General features: G+C 48.5%; 1 protein-coding gene across 8 annotated transcripts in view; it reads left to right on the top strand.

Annotated features, from left to right (window-relative positions):
* The window catches only part of LOC147611807 (Glycosyl hydrolase family 47 protein), an 89,073-nt gene that overhangs the window by 48,776 nt on the left and 26,468 nt on the right, over positions 1 to 13,829 (top strand). For all 8 annotated transcript variants that reach the window (XR_015263594.1, XR_015263595.1, XR_015263596.1 and 5 more), the window contains 2 exons: positions 10,336 to 10,424; positions 12,418 to 12,499. Coding sequence is in view for 3 of the 8 variants with exons in the window: in XM_086783650.1 (XP_086639776.1) it covers positions 10,336 to 10,424; positions 12,418 to 12,499 (171 nt within the window). In the remaining 5 variants the exon portion in view is untranslated. The remainder of the gene's footprint in view (positions 1 to 10,335; positions 10,425 to 12,417; positions 12,500 to 13,829) is intronic.

Below are 13,829 nucleotides of genomic sequence, written 5' to 3'. Positions count from 1 at the left end.
CGGCCAGAATCAACAGGTAATGATGATATTGTACTTCCTGTACCTGCTGTACCTACTGTACGACCAGAATCAGCAAGAAATGAGGATAATATACCTGCTGTACCTGCTGTGTGGTTCAGTCCTCAAACAATAGTTGGAATAGGAGCTGTACGACCTGTTTCATGAGAATAATGAGTGCTCCAGCTGCTGTACGGCCTGTTTTCTCAAAATCCCAGCAAGCAGTCGTGTTTTTCTCCTCACGAATGCAAGGGAGAGGGCTGGAAGTGAGGCGCCTTCTTCCCATGCAAAGGATTGGGTGTGGTAGGTGGGGTAGGTGGCCAACCCCCACCCCACATGCTATAAAAGGGTGCCCAGGCCAAAAGAGGGTGCCCACACTTATAAAGTGTCCACCTACTTTTAATGAAGTATGAAACCTGTAAGTTATAAGGCTTATAACTTAAAACTCTTATTAAAATAAGGATTTCCCACCTGTTCACACGCCACAAAACCTGTCAGAAGACAACGCATTCCACGGCTCACGGGAGGGCGTCCCCGACCCCTGAGCTAGACACACATGTCAGGCATGCAAACGAAACCAGTTCACGCGAAAACATTTCAAAGGCAGGCAAACATGAGTGCACAATGCAACATTGTTAAAGGATAATCTCCGTTCATGTACTTGCACAATACTTGACATTTCCGGGCACAAGCAGGCCCACCGGAAAGTCAATTCCAGGTACACACACAGTGTACAATCCACCCGTCCCTGGCACTACGGATCACGTCGTGCCAGTCCTAGCGGTGGTAATCCAGAAACATACACCGTGTGCAATCCACCCGTCCCTGGCACTACGAATCACGCCGTGCCAGTCCTAGCGATGGAGCACCACTACGGAGTATGCTCATCCAGAGCCCAAAGCTCACACAAGAAGATAAGAGGACCATTAGATAGCTCAATGGTGACACCTTGCTCGAGGCTTACCATGCCGATTCAGGCTTCACGGATATCATCTATCCGCAGTCGGCTGAGTCGTCTCGGCACTAGACAGCGCTCGGAGGCTTTTGATTACTCCTTCACACGGCTTTTTGGAGCAGAGGGCCCCCATGAGCCGGCACCCATCAGAGTGCATGTAGTGATACCTCCGGCCCGCGGGGAGGAGGCACTTGATTCAACAGTGGCCTTCTCGTTCCCTCTCTGTGGCCCATGCGACCGGGAGTGGACTCTAGAGCTCGCTCTTAGCACTTTGAAGACTCAGGCAGTTGAGTTTTCTCACCATGTGAGCGATCTGGAGGTGACAGATGTGATAGGCCGACTATGGGAGTTGGCTCATTTTTTCTTGGATCCCGGGAGTGTGGATGCCTCAGGGATTCGTCATTTGGTCGTTCGCATAGTGGCAGTCGCCATGGGACACAGCCACTGGCGCCTGATCCGTGATTCTTGCAGCACACCGGGCGGGCAGATTCCTAGCCGCTCGGATGGGGACTATTCTCCATCCAAGCCGCTAGCGAAGGCCCGCCGTACGGCTGAGACAGCATCCACCTCAGCAGGTCACCCATGAGGATCATCTCATGGAATGTACAGGGCCTTGGCGGAGCACATTATATACGTTATCGTGGTTGCTTGAGGCAGGAGCTTCAGAGATGCCTGGTTGGGGGCAGTATTGATATTTTGATGATGCAGGAGCACCACTTGGGTGAGAGCAGGATCCGGAGATATGGGTCGGTGATGCCTGGTAGATGGGACACCTTTTGGTCTGCAGGGTTTGGCCCTTTGGGTGGACAGGGAGGAGTATGCATGGTCATTGCGGATGTATGGCAACAGGCCATTGTGGATCGCGGGATCATTGTGCTTGGTAGAGCACAGTATGTCATTCTCTGAGGACGCATGATGAGCTCTTTGGCTTGCTCAATGTCTATGCGCCCAACCATGCTAGTGCCAGAGCAGAGTTCTAGACCCAGGTTACGGATGCATTGCCAGAGGCAGCACATTGGTGTGTCGAGGGAGACTTCAACATGCTTGAGGACCCGGCCGATAGGGTGGGAGGCAGTCATGTTACAGTGCACGGCACGAAGCTTGCAGCTTGGGAGCGATTTTGCATGTCACTGAGGATCACTGATGCATGGCAGCATGGGGCCTTCTCCTGCTCTCAGGACAGTCTTAGTTTCTCTCGGTCGGATCGCCGGCAGGGAGGGACTAATCTATCACGGATTGATCGCTTCTATGTTGGCGAGAGGTTAGGGGAGCGAGGGGGCTCCGTTGGCATTCTCGCTGGCACCTCTTTTTCAGACCATGCGCCAGTTATTTTGACACTTGAGGAGAGGACACGGGAGACCAGCTTGCAGTTGAGGATCCCAGAGAGGGTTCTTACAGATCCCAGTCTCGCTGAGGACATTGAGAGGATATGGCATGATAGTCAGAGCTCCGACCAGGATGCAGCAGGCCAGTGTGCCCAGGGACTCATCGAGCTTAGCTCTTTTCTGCACGCTGCAGCCTTGACACGGCTGGGAGAGACTCGCGAGCAGGAGCATCGGCTGAGACGCAGCCTTGCTTCGCTTCAGCGCCTTTAGGAGCAGCAGCCTGCATGTGAGTGGGTGGCGTCCCAGCTGAGCCAGGCACGCCAGGAGGTTAGAGAGGCAGAGGAGCAGAGACATGAGTTTTACTATCGTCGCCAGGCCTCTCAGTGGACGCAGCTTGGTGATAGAGTGACTGGGGAGTTTTTTGAGATTACTGGATCCCGCCATGCTCGAGCAGGAGTCCGCCAGCTTGGGAGGCCGGACGGATCGGTAGCTACCGAGCCCGAGGAGATCAGAGCCATTGCCACTGGGTTCTATAGAGACCTGCTTTCAGCGGAGCGAGCCACTGAGGCTCGGGATGCTTGCAGACAGACTGTGTGGGCCCATGTGCAGAGGAGGGTCACAGATCGTATGCGTACAGTTCTGGGTGAGCCTATTTCAGAGGTTGAGCTTGCTGAGGCCTTGAGGGTCCTCCCGCGCCATAGTTGCCCAGGGGAGGACGGATTGACGCCTGCCTTTTTTATGCGCTATTGGGACCTTTTGGGGCCAGGCCTCCGCAGGGGCTTTCAGTATGTTTTGGACACTGGGGTGATGCCACAGAGCTTTTCAGAGGGCTTGATCTTTCTTATCCCCAAGGGGGAGGGAGTATCAGATGATATTCGGCATTGGAGACCTATTACGAACCTCAATACTGTCTACAAGGTCTTAGCAAAGGCCTTGAGTTTGAGGATCCAGCCCTTCCTGGGGGAGTTGATTCATGCTACCCAGACAGGATTCGTCAAGGAGCGTAGTATCCTTGACAACATTTTCACCTTCTGGGAGGCGACGGCCCGAGCTAGATTTCTTGGGGAGGACTTGGTCGTGATGCTTCTCGATTTTTAGAAGGCATACGATAGAGTCGATTGGGGTTTCTTAGAGGGCACTATGCTTCGCCTGGGCTTTGAGCCAAGTTGGATTCGAGGGGTGGCGGCTTTGTATTCCACAGCTCGTAGCCAGGTGCTGATTGCAAGAGGACGGGGGCCGAGTTTTGAGCTGACCAGATCAGTCCGTCAGGGGGTGTCCTCTCGTCCCGTTTCTTTTTCTCTTCTTTGCTGAGGCTATGAGCATGTATCTGACGGCAGAGGAGGTTGGTTTGAGAGGACTCCAGTTCCCAGTGCGGGGGGAGGACCTACTCGATGCTGAGTTTGCTGATGACACGGGCTTATTTTTGCATGGCCAGGAGGCCAATCTTCATCGGGTAGAGGAGTCGCTCCAGGTTTTTAGTGCAGCTTTGGGAGCATTGATCAATTGGCGCAAGACAGTGGCCTTTTGGATCAGTAGCGCTCCCACTCCGGCATGGAGCCCAGACCCGGGTTTTAGATGGATTCCTCCTGGCACAGCAGTGCGATATTTGGGATGCCAGATTGGACTAGATTTGACACCTGAGCAGCAGATTGCCCCGCTTCTTCTGAGCATTCGGAAGAAGCTTTTGTATTGGAGTACAGCTCGGCTATCCTTGGCTGGGAGAGTGGTGGTGGCAAATCAGGTGCTTTTAGCGACCATGTGGTACATTACGTCTTGCTGGATCTTCCCGAGCTCTTGCATCAGCCAGGTACAGAGGCTGATCAGGAACTTTCTTTGGTCTGGGCGGGATGGTCAGCCAGCCCGGGCAAAGGTTGCTTGGGCAGTTATTACACTTCCGCTGGCCCAGGGAGGATTGGGCATTATAGATCCAGTTGATCAGAGTAGAGCCTTATTGGGGAAGCTTATTGTTCGGGGGCTGCTTCCAAGCGCTGAGCCTTGGAAAGAGCTTCTTTTGCAGCGGCTGCAGGCTCGGGCTCCCCCAGTAGGGGGCACTTGGGCACCAGAGATACGATGGATCTTCATAGAGATGAGGAGGACAGGCCTCAGTAGAGGATGGGAGGACAGATTTGCCTTGAGCATCCTGAGAGCTTGGGAGTTGCTGAGACCGGGGCTCTCTCAGAGACCTCCTCCTTGTGTTGAGGAGCGGGCCAGACAGCCACTCATCTGGAGCCCAGCGGTTCGCACAGAGCAGGGTCATATGCTGGGTTCTCAGCCTCGTCTAGCCTGGGGACCATTGGCGGCAGGCCCAGCACGTAGTTTTGGAGATTGGTAGGGGGGTTGATTATGAGGGATGACATTCAGGAGGCACTCACAGAGGAGTGGTTCACGCCTCTCGAGCTAGTGGCCCCACGGTGGATGGGAGCCTTTACACAGTTGGAGATCCTGATTGCTGTCAGAGCTTGCACTGAGGATGGCAGATGCCTCTACTATGAGATCCAGGATGAGGGCAGACTTCAGAGAGTGGAGGTGGAGTCGTCTTTGGTTGCAAAGTGCATCTTTCAGAGGATACGGGTAGTGGCCGCCGCTTCTCGGAAGTGGCATATTGACCCAGACCCTGCAGATGTGCTCCCTGATTGGCGCATATGGGCATATGCAGCGCGCCCCTTGGCCTGGCTCCAGTGGGACCCTGGTGAGTATGAGTGGCATGATCCTTATGCATCCCTTGAGGCCACAGAGATCACCTTTTTCCAGTATACTGTTCGGTTGGGGCGACATATTTTGACGGCGAGGAGGATGGTCTCTCCAGCTGCATCGGGGCACTGGCGGCTACAGGGACTCTCACAGGAGTTCGTGGAGGATTTTTGGACCCGGCTCTGGGCTAGTCGACAGGCACGCAGGATCTCGACTTTCCAGTGGGCTGGTCGCCCACAGGGACTTAGCAGTTGGCACCTGGCTTGCCTACAGCGGTCTTCCGGCGGCCTGCGTCCGATGCGGCCACCCTCTGGAGACGCAGAGACATTGCCTATGGGACTGCCCTCAGGCGCAGCAGATTTGGCTGCGGATGCTGCGCATTCTGGCCCCCCTCTCTCCAGAGGGTATGTATACGTGGGGTGCCGCTGCTTGGTCGACTTCGTCAGGGCCTGCTATGGGCTATGAGACGGAGCAGGACAGCCAGGCCATCAGATTCATTAGGGGCTAGCCTCGCCTTGTTCCTTCAGCGGATTTCTCGTCGGCCAGCTGGACACAGGAGAGGGATCTACGATGGGAGCTCCTCAGCAGCCTCACCATCTGGTTCACCTGGAGGGCCCGGTGTTTCAGGGCCTTTGAGGGGAGACTGGAGCCACCAGCAGAGACTGTTCGGGGGATTTGGCAGGAGTTGATCCACACCCTGCGAGGACAGTATGACCGCATCCGGGGCGACTCGGATGAGGCGATCTTGTGGCGCCAGGCTTTTCACACCACTTGGCACAGTGGCCCCTTCTATACTTACACGCGGGGTTCCCCCCGTTGGCACTACAGGCCACCTGTTTGGCTTTTCCCCCCTCCTATTGTATGATATAGCTCCTCAGTTCTTTGTACTGATGCTTGTACTTTTCAGCACCTAGGGAGAGTCTCCCTGGCTGCCTTGTTTTGTTCTCTGCTCTGTTTTCTTATGAGCAGGAGAGGATCTTTTGTAGCCCTACGGGCGTTTTTTATATAACTAATAAAAGGATCTTTCCTCGGAAAAAAAAAGGTACATCATCTTGGGTACAAAATAGTAATAAAGAAAGATAACAAAAGTCTAGAACTATAAAATCTGATCTAGGTACATGAGCAGAGAGCTCTCATATCACCCTAATACATCTCTCATGGGCCGTTGTGACATGGTGCTTAAGGTGATAAAACTGAGCCGGCGCGAGAAGGTCCTGCGATGATAGGAGATGATGGCCTGGATCCTCCTCTGGTGGCGTGGCCATGGGGTCTAGGGTGTCGAGCGTTGCATAACTCAGTGGCTTTGTTGAGTGTCACACCTCTCGGCCAAGCTCTTGCACTAGCCTGTGGTCTGGGTATGATGGGTGGATCGGCCCTCGGAGTGCTGGTATGGAAGAAGTCGGCGAGAGCTCTCTGTGCTGTTCCTCGAGCAAGTACAACTGATCTGGATCTCACTAAGAACTCCTTGTGTCTACTGAGCTCTAGAAGAAAAAGTCCCAGGCATCTCTGATTCAGGAAGTCCATGATCCTGGAAAGTGGTCCGAACCTAGCTCGGAAGAGGCAATGGAACCCCCCCCCCCAACTCATAGTATACAAGGCATCGACATATGTAATGATCTCTGTCTCGGGCCTTGTGTGACAGAGCTGGCATATCCTGTCCGCTGGTGCGGCCGCCCTGGGCCCATATCTGGTAGTCTCCACTCTCAGCCGGTGCGACTTGTGGTATAAGTTGGGACCCCATATGGGGGCACCATATAGTAGGGCAGGTGTAACTAGAGTATCAAATAGCCAAATCTTCGTCCTCGGCTCCTGAAACTATATCTCTGAGCATTGCCTCTCTAGCGAGCCAAGCGTTGCATATCCCCTCATCAATCTAGTTTCGGCCGCCTACCGCATCGAGAACTGAGGTCCAAGAAAAGTGATCCCAAGGTATACATATGAGGTAACATACTCCACAAGCTCTCCACTATATGTAAACTGTATGAGAGAGAGAGAGAGAGAGAGAGAGAGAGAGAGAGAGAGAGAGAGAGGGAGCGAGAGGGAGAGGGAGAGGGAGAGCGTCTACGAGAGGCCAAAGTCGGCCTATGAGACAAAAAATAATACAACTGTGTTCTTCCGGTCATCGGAAGAAAAGGGAAAGAAAGGAAAGAAAAAGTGTGCATGTGCCTGGATACAACTGTGAATCATCATGGATCGGTGGAGCCCATATACAAACAATATAAAGGGGGGTGGGGATGTGGATGGAGTGCTAAGGCAAGATGCATCTCTATATGCTGAAGGGGTAGTACAAGCATGCTATGGAGATCTATGTCTAACTCCATCCAGTGCCATAGGAGGGATATAAGATATCATACATCGCCGATGCTGAGGCTGTGAGTGGCGTGAACATGTACCCTGAGTCTGAATGAAAGCGAGCTAGCCTCTCCTGTGTCTCCATCTGGTGTCTCATCCGGATAGCTGCTATCTCTCGGTGACGGAGTCGGGGTGCTCTGTGTCTAGTCTGTCTAGGTCTCCTCCTGGCTCTCAATTCCTCTGCTCTCTGTGCGGTCACCCCACGTGGTACATCAGCTGCTGGCAGTGGCATAGCTCTCTGGACAAATCTGTGAGCTGGGACTGTCTCCCACCCCTTGTGAGGAGTCTCTCTCGAGAACTATGAAGCTCTAGTCGTAGTCTGCCAAGCTGTTTGTTGGTCCGAGGCCTCCATCAACTGTTGTAGTGAAGAGTGCTCCTCACACAATCCTGCATAACTATCTCTGACCCCTTGGTGGGCTCTACATCTACATACAAAGTGATCCTCAGTCTCCACCTCCTCGCGGCACAATCTGCATATCTGCTCGGCTCTGGGAACCCGTGCCGCTCTCCCAGCCTCTATCTCTAGCTGATGTGATGAGACTCGTAGCTATCCAATAGCAACGCGAGAGCTGTGTGGCATGTATACATCCATATACCGCGGTCGCTGTATAAACCCATCCCGTGAGATGCTCATAAAGTGGTCTCTGTAATACAGCATCTTCGGTGGTAGTGGGCTCTCTGGTGCTGTCCATGTCTCTTGTATGTAGCGCTGCCATATGTCCTTTCTCATCACTCTGTTCCTCTCATTGAGAGAGAGGTAACCCCGTGGAGCAGACTGATCATACTGAAAAGGTGGCAACCGCTCAATGTCTATCCCATGATGTGAGAACCACTGTATGTCACATGCACTCTGCACTCAGTGCATGGTGACAAGATGACTCATCATCAGCAGTGCAACAGTTGTACAGTATTAGAACCGAGTAGGATGATATTTGTCGCATGCCGTGACCCCATTGTACATCCTCAGTCCAGGATAAGTTAGGCACGAGCTACGTAGGTCATTCCTTAGCCTTCGCAGGTCAGTCAGTCAGTCAAGTCCCTTAACCCACTTGGAGAGAATCATTCATGCATGTAGAGTCAGTAGAAGCCTTAGGGTTTGCATCAGAAAGCACTCTGCATCCTGCATATTATGCATTCATATGCCTGTGCATCATTTAGAACATCCCAGAAGCCTTAGGGAATTTACTAGGATTTATCTGGTATTTTTTCCATATTTTATAGTATTTATTTAGCATTATTTGCATTATTTGTCATTTATAAATATAAACTTTATTAAATGACCAGCCAACTTGACCAACCTCCAGTTAGTATAAATAGGCTTGCATAGGGCTTAGTTTCTCATTCAGTCTTCAGTGTGCTAAGAGCTTTCCTCCTCAGCCCTAGGAGTTTCCTTGCCTTCAGCACTAGACTAGTCTCATCCAGCCCTTGGAGTGCTTGAGTTTGCTTCAGCCAACCTTGGTTCTCCAATGCATGCATCTTCAGCAGCCCTACAGCCATAAGCGCATCAGATCAGCCCCAAATCAGCATAAGATTCCTGCATGTTCTGCATGTGAACAGTCGCCTGCATTCAGCATCAAATCAGCCCTGATTCAGCATACAGTCCAGCCTCAGTTCAACACCAGAATTCAGCCTGCGTTTTCTGTCCAGCAGCAGCCGTACAGTCATTTGCGTTTTCTGTCCAGCAGCAGCCGTACACCTGCGTTTCTGTCCAGCAGCAGTACAGCCTGCGTTTTCAGTCTTGCATCAGTTCTACAGCAGTTCCCTGCCTTCTGTGCATCATCCATACATGCAACAGTCATCTGGTGAAGGTAACACAGTATTCATAAGCATTTACAGCATTCTAACATAGCTTAGAACAGTCCACCGTCTCCTTTTCTCAGCCTCAGGTGTGCAGCCCTTCCTCATGCCCTTGGGAAGAGTGCATAGGCTCGAGATCAGGTCATCGGCCGTGTACAGTTCAGCCAATCTCTGATCCTCCGAGATCTTGCGTTTGGCTTATCTACAGTCCACAGTCATTCTCTCTAAAGAAATAAAGCAAATACTATCTCGTTATCGGGATAGGGGGCCCTTCAGTGGGGGTAATTCGGGACCCAATCTGGTGTACAGTTCTCATATCTCTCTCTCATATCTCTTTAAAGTTTGAAGTATTAAAGTGGATTGCTAAACTCACGAAACTCAGGATACAGAAGACGGTGTGAGCATTTGTGTGACAGGATCATAAAACGGTCGTTTTCTAGCCAGAAGTGCAGAAATGTTGTTTCTCTCGAGTCTCCGTGTTTGTGTCCGTTTCTATTTTCATTTTTCATTTCCTTCTCTCCTTTCAAGATTTTTCACACACATGTTTTCTTCTAGGTTTTAATTTTTCTCAAATTTCCTTGCCATCTCTTCCTTATTATGATCCACCCCATGTTTCTCCTCTATTTCTCTCAACTTTTTCCTTGCCATATTCGTGTGGAATCATTTCAATGTTTATGTAGCATGAGGAGTTGTACTTGGCAGCCACTTTCATGGCAATCATGCTGCGAGTGTCTTCAGTCTTGAACTAGTATTTGCATAGGGAATGATAGTGCATCAGCAATCTATATTTAGCATTAGAAGAATTACCTTAACAGGTAGCAGGCTTATATGGTGTTTACTTTTTCATTTTTTGGCATTTTCAAAACCTTTCGTGGTGTGCCGTTTCTGTCCGTTTGAATATTTTGTCATTTATGAGATAATGAAAAAATGACTCGCTCATTTATCTCTATGCTTTTTCATAATGAGCTACTCAGCTACATCGATAGCAAATTACAAAGCTAAGTTTATTGTCTGAATTGGAGGTGTATCCTTTGTAAAGTGCCTTTTGATTTCTTTGCGCTTCTAACGACTCGATGACTTGAGTTGTGAAGATGTCTTCAACAGCTGGACCATGAGAAATAATAAGTTCATTCCATTGTGCTCCCATTTTCTTCCAATACTAATGTCATTTTTTTTGTTTTCTCAATTATCTAATCGAGCCTGCTGGCTTGCTGCTAGGCATATCTATTGTTGGGAGATGAGGAGTATCTATACATCTTCAATGAAGCCTATAGAGCTGTTATGCAATACCTTTACAATGACCCATGGTAAGATTTTATGATCTGCAAAATTTCTTGCAATTATGTTAACAAGCTTTACATTGTGGAGAAAGAAAGTGATATTAATGTCTACGGAAGGCTCCAAGCATCTACTAAAGGCCCAATGGACCTATGAGACCAAAGTGATACAATAATGTCCATGGCATATCTCATCATGGAACGGAAAATAAAATAGAACAAATCAAAACTATTCACTAGAGAGAGAGAGAGAGAGAGAGAGAGAGAGAGAGAGAGAGAGAAATAAAAAAAGAACGAAAGGTTAAATTAACGTCATCAGAAGACCTCAAAGGTCTATGAGACCAAAGAGTAATACAATGGCTCCATGAGATACAGATCCATGGGAAAAAAATTTGAAAGACAAGCATGAGACCCTGTCATTGCTTAAGAATTTAACTTCTTTAAAACCCCTCCCTCCCTCCCTCCCTCCCTCTCTCTCTTTCTCTCTTCCTTCATCAAGGAGGTGCTCCATTGTCGAGAAACATTGCAAGGGATAAACTACTAGTCATCCAACTTTTACTTTTGCTGTCCTGCGTCACCTTTCTCACTTTGAAAAATATTTTTGTACTACTGATTCAATCTGAGGCCACCTTCAATCTCATACATTAATACAATCTCTCTCTCTCTCTCTCTCTCTCTCTCTCTCTAGCCTTGTTGTATCACCCATGATGGACATCCTGGATGGGCCCTTGCCAGGCATATAGGGTTGATTGACTGTTTTTATTCAACTCTCCCATATCGGCATATCCCATCACTTATTGTACCCTATATGTGGCATAATAGGATCTAGATTTTTCATGTTGTATAATCTTAGAGTCTGAGATCTTAGCTTTCAGTTTTCAGTTTTAGTTTACTGTTGCTTTTTCTTATTTCATCCATGACGAGATTTCATGGACACTGTACACATCATTTTGTTTTCATGGGCCTTTTGAAGACGTTAATATAACTTTCTTTCTTTTTTTCTCTCTCACCTTGCACCTGAAGGGTCTGCTATGCCAATTCTCTCACCTTGCCCTTGAGGGGCAGCTATGGCAACCATTTTTGTGACTAAACAGGGGTAACATGCTAAAACATTTACCCTCTTCAGTTGGTGAGCTGGATGGTTAATGACTTTCAGGGGATAATATTTTATTCAGTTAGTCATGTTTATATTGGGAGTGCCGGGTGCTCCTCCTGCTCCCACACTACAATCCCTTCCTGATCCTTCAGCTTTTGGCATTATGGGGAGTAACAGGGCTGAGTATTGGGCTTCAAACCAAGGACAACAAAAATTCTATTAGGTGACAATTGTGGTTTATAAAACACTTACTTTCTGTGTTTTCTCATGCACAGGCACACGTGGTGAACTCAGAAAGTAGTCATAGCAGTCTCTCCTTTTGTAGGATGCTATATTGAGGTTGAGATTACTCAAACCTGCTTCTAGAGTATGCAGGAAGCCTATCAAAGTTTACAAAAGGTTACACTGCTCATGGACCATGTAGAGAAACACATTTGTGGGGAGCACTCACTCAGATGCCATGCGTAGGATCTCAGAGGCTTTTAGTAGGGTCATGCAAGAATATATAGCAAAGATTTAGTTCCTCTTATAAGATACACAGTATTTTCTTGTATGGATGACACGGTTTGGGAGCTGTTTGTAGCATAGCTGGCAAGTGTGGAAGGCAAAAATGCCTAAATGTTATAGAAGATGTCACCTCACCTCTCACTGAATGCATCGCTAACATTTGCTAAAAAAATTTCTACTCACATTCTCAGAGGGATTCTGCACACGATGTTGGTTTTAGGAAGATTCAAAACTTGCAGGGCAAGGCAGGGCGCTCACTCTCTTAGAATGGCTTATTTTATGGCAACTGAAGCACTTACTCTCCCAGATCATTTACATCAAATAGCATTAAAGCTGATATCATTAAAAATACAAAGAGAATTTAAATACATAAAATTGCAGATGTTGCTGTTACTAAAGTGGTTGGTAATGGCTTATCAGGTATTTGGAGGTAAACATGAACTCTGCAGTGGTGGTCTGGCCTTTATTCAACAGTTTGCAAGCTTTTTGGCCCGGTTTGCAGGTATCCTGTGCATTTTATTGTTGTAATGATAATCAGCAATGCTGATATCAAATCTCCAATAAAGGGAAAGCTTCTAAGAAGAGAGAAAACTGCTCTGATGATTAAGGTAGTTACCTTTTGTGCTGTGAAAAGCCATTTGAACATTGCCTCTGCTAGCATGTAGAAAATAATCTCTGTATTTTCCTCAAAAATTAAGGGTTTTGGTTGCTTAAAGTAGAGACACTATTGGCATACCAGGACAGGTAGTGGCAGAGTACTGTGGACAAGCAGGAGTGGTCAGCTTAAAAAATGATGCAGCTCGGCTAGTTGTGCTCAAAAAAGGCCAGCACTCAAAGGCACCATTTGGGCTAAAATGTATAAAGACTGAATTCACATCAATGCATATCCAACATAGAAGGGAATGTGTCAAACAATTGCAAGGAGAATGGCGGCCTCGAGATCGTGGACTTCAGCCCAGAAACGGCGCATGTAAAAGTTGACGAATTTGACTGTACTCTAATGCAGTTATTTCGCCATGTGCGAATCAATACATGCATAGGTCACTCTAGAGGAAGTTGCCCCTACGTGCTTTTTCTTCACGTCCAAATCAGCGTCAAGATTGTGGGCGGCTACAGGGCACCCATGGCATTCCATCCCGCTTGGCGGTACCCCAAATCAAAGCCTGAACAAGTGCATGTGAAGAGCCTTGAGTACAAACCCAAAACCTTAACTAACGAAGGTGTGAAAACACGTCTTCACCACCCAAGTGCAGCGCAGAAGAGTGTCAACAAGAGACCCAGCGGGTTTGCAGGCCCATCTGGTTGTCTGAACCAAGGCAAGGGGCAGTGGCCGTCTCTGCACAATGATCGATGGACAGAGAGGGGAGGCACTTGATGGATGTGTACTTTTTAATAGGAGAAGCGTCCTATTTTATCAGGTAGCAGAGGAAAAGCAGGGCTTAAAAAAAGAAAAGAAAAGCGCAGGCATCTTTCTAGCGTTTTTAAACTTATGTGTGGGTTTTTTTTCACTCTGCTTTCTTTTCTCTTTACCTACACAGACAAACAATGGCTGATCTGCTTTATCTTTCCCAAAAATTGCAGCAGCTGCTCTGAATAAGCCCCTTCCATGGCCTCATCGTCCTCAGTAAGGTAAAAAACAGAGCAGATATGTGAGTTTTTCCCATGAGGGAATCCGCACTAATGCAAGCGTGCACGAAAGACCTGCATCAAAAGAAGGGAATTGCAAAAGATCAAATAAAGGGAACAATAGTGAAGCTCATAAAAAACTCACGTGGGCCAAGAAATGCTGAGACGTGATATTTATGCCAATAAATATTCTTTTATCTTAAATT

The sequence above is a fragment of the Cibotium barometz genome, chromosome 46, assembly GCF_041138505.1.
Source record: "Cibotium barometz isolate CiBa-2024 chromosome 46, ASM4113850v1, whole genome shotgun sequence".
Taxonomy (NCBI): Eukaryota; Viridiplantae; Streptophyta; class Polypodiopsida; order Cyatheales; family Cibotiaceae; genus Cibotium; species Cibotium barometz.
The sequence above is the reverse complement of the archived record's forward strand: the minus strand, read 5'-3'. Positions and strand labels throughout refer to the sequence as shown.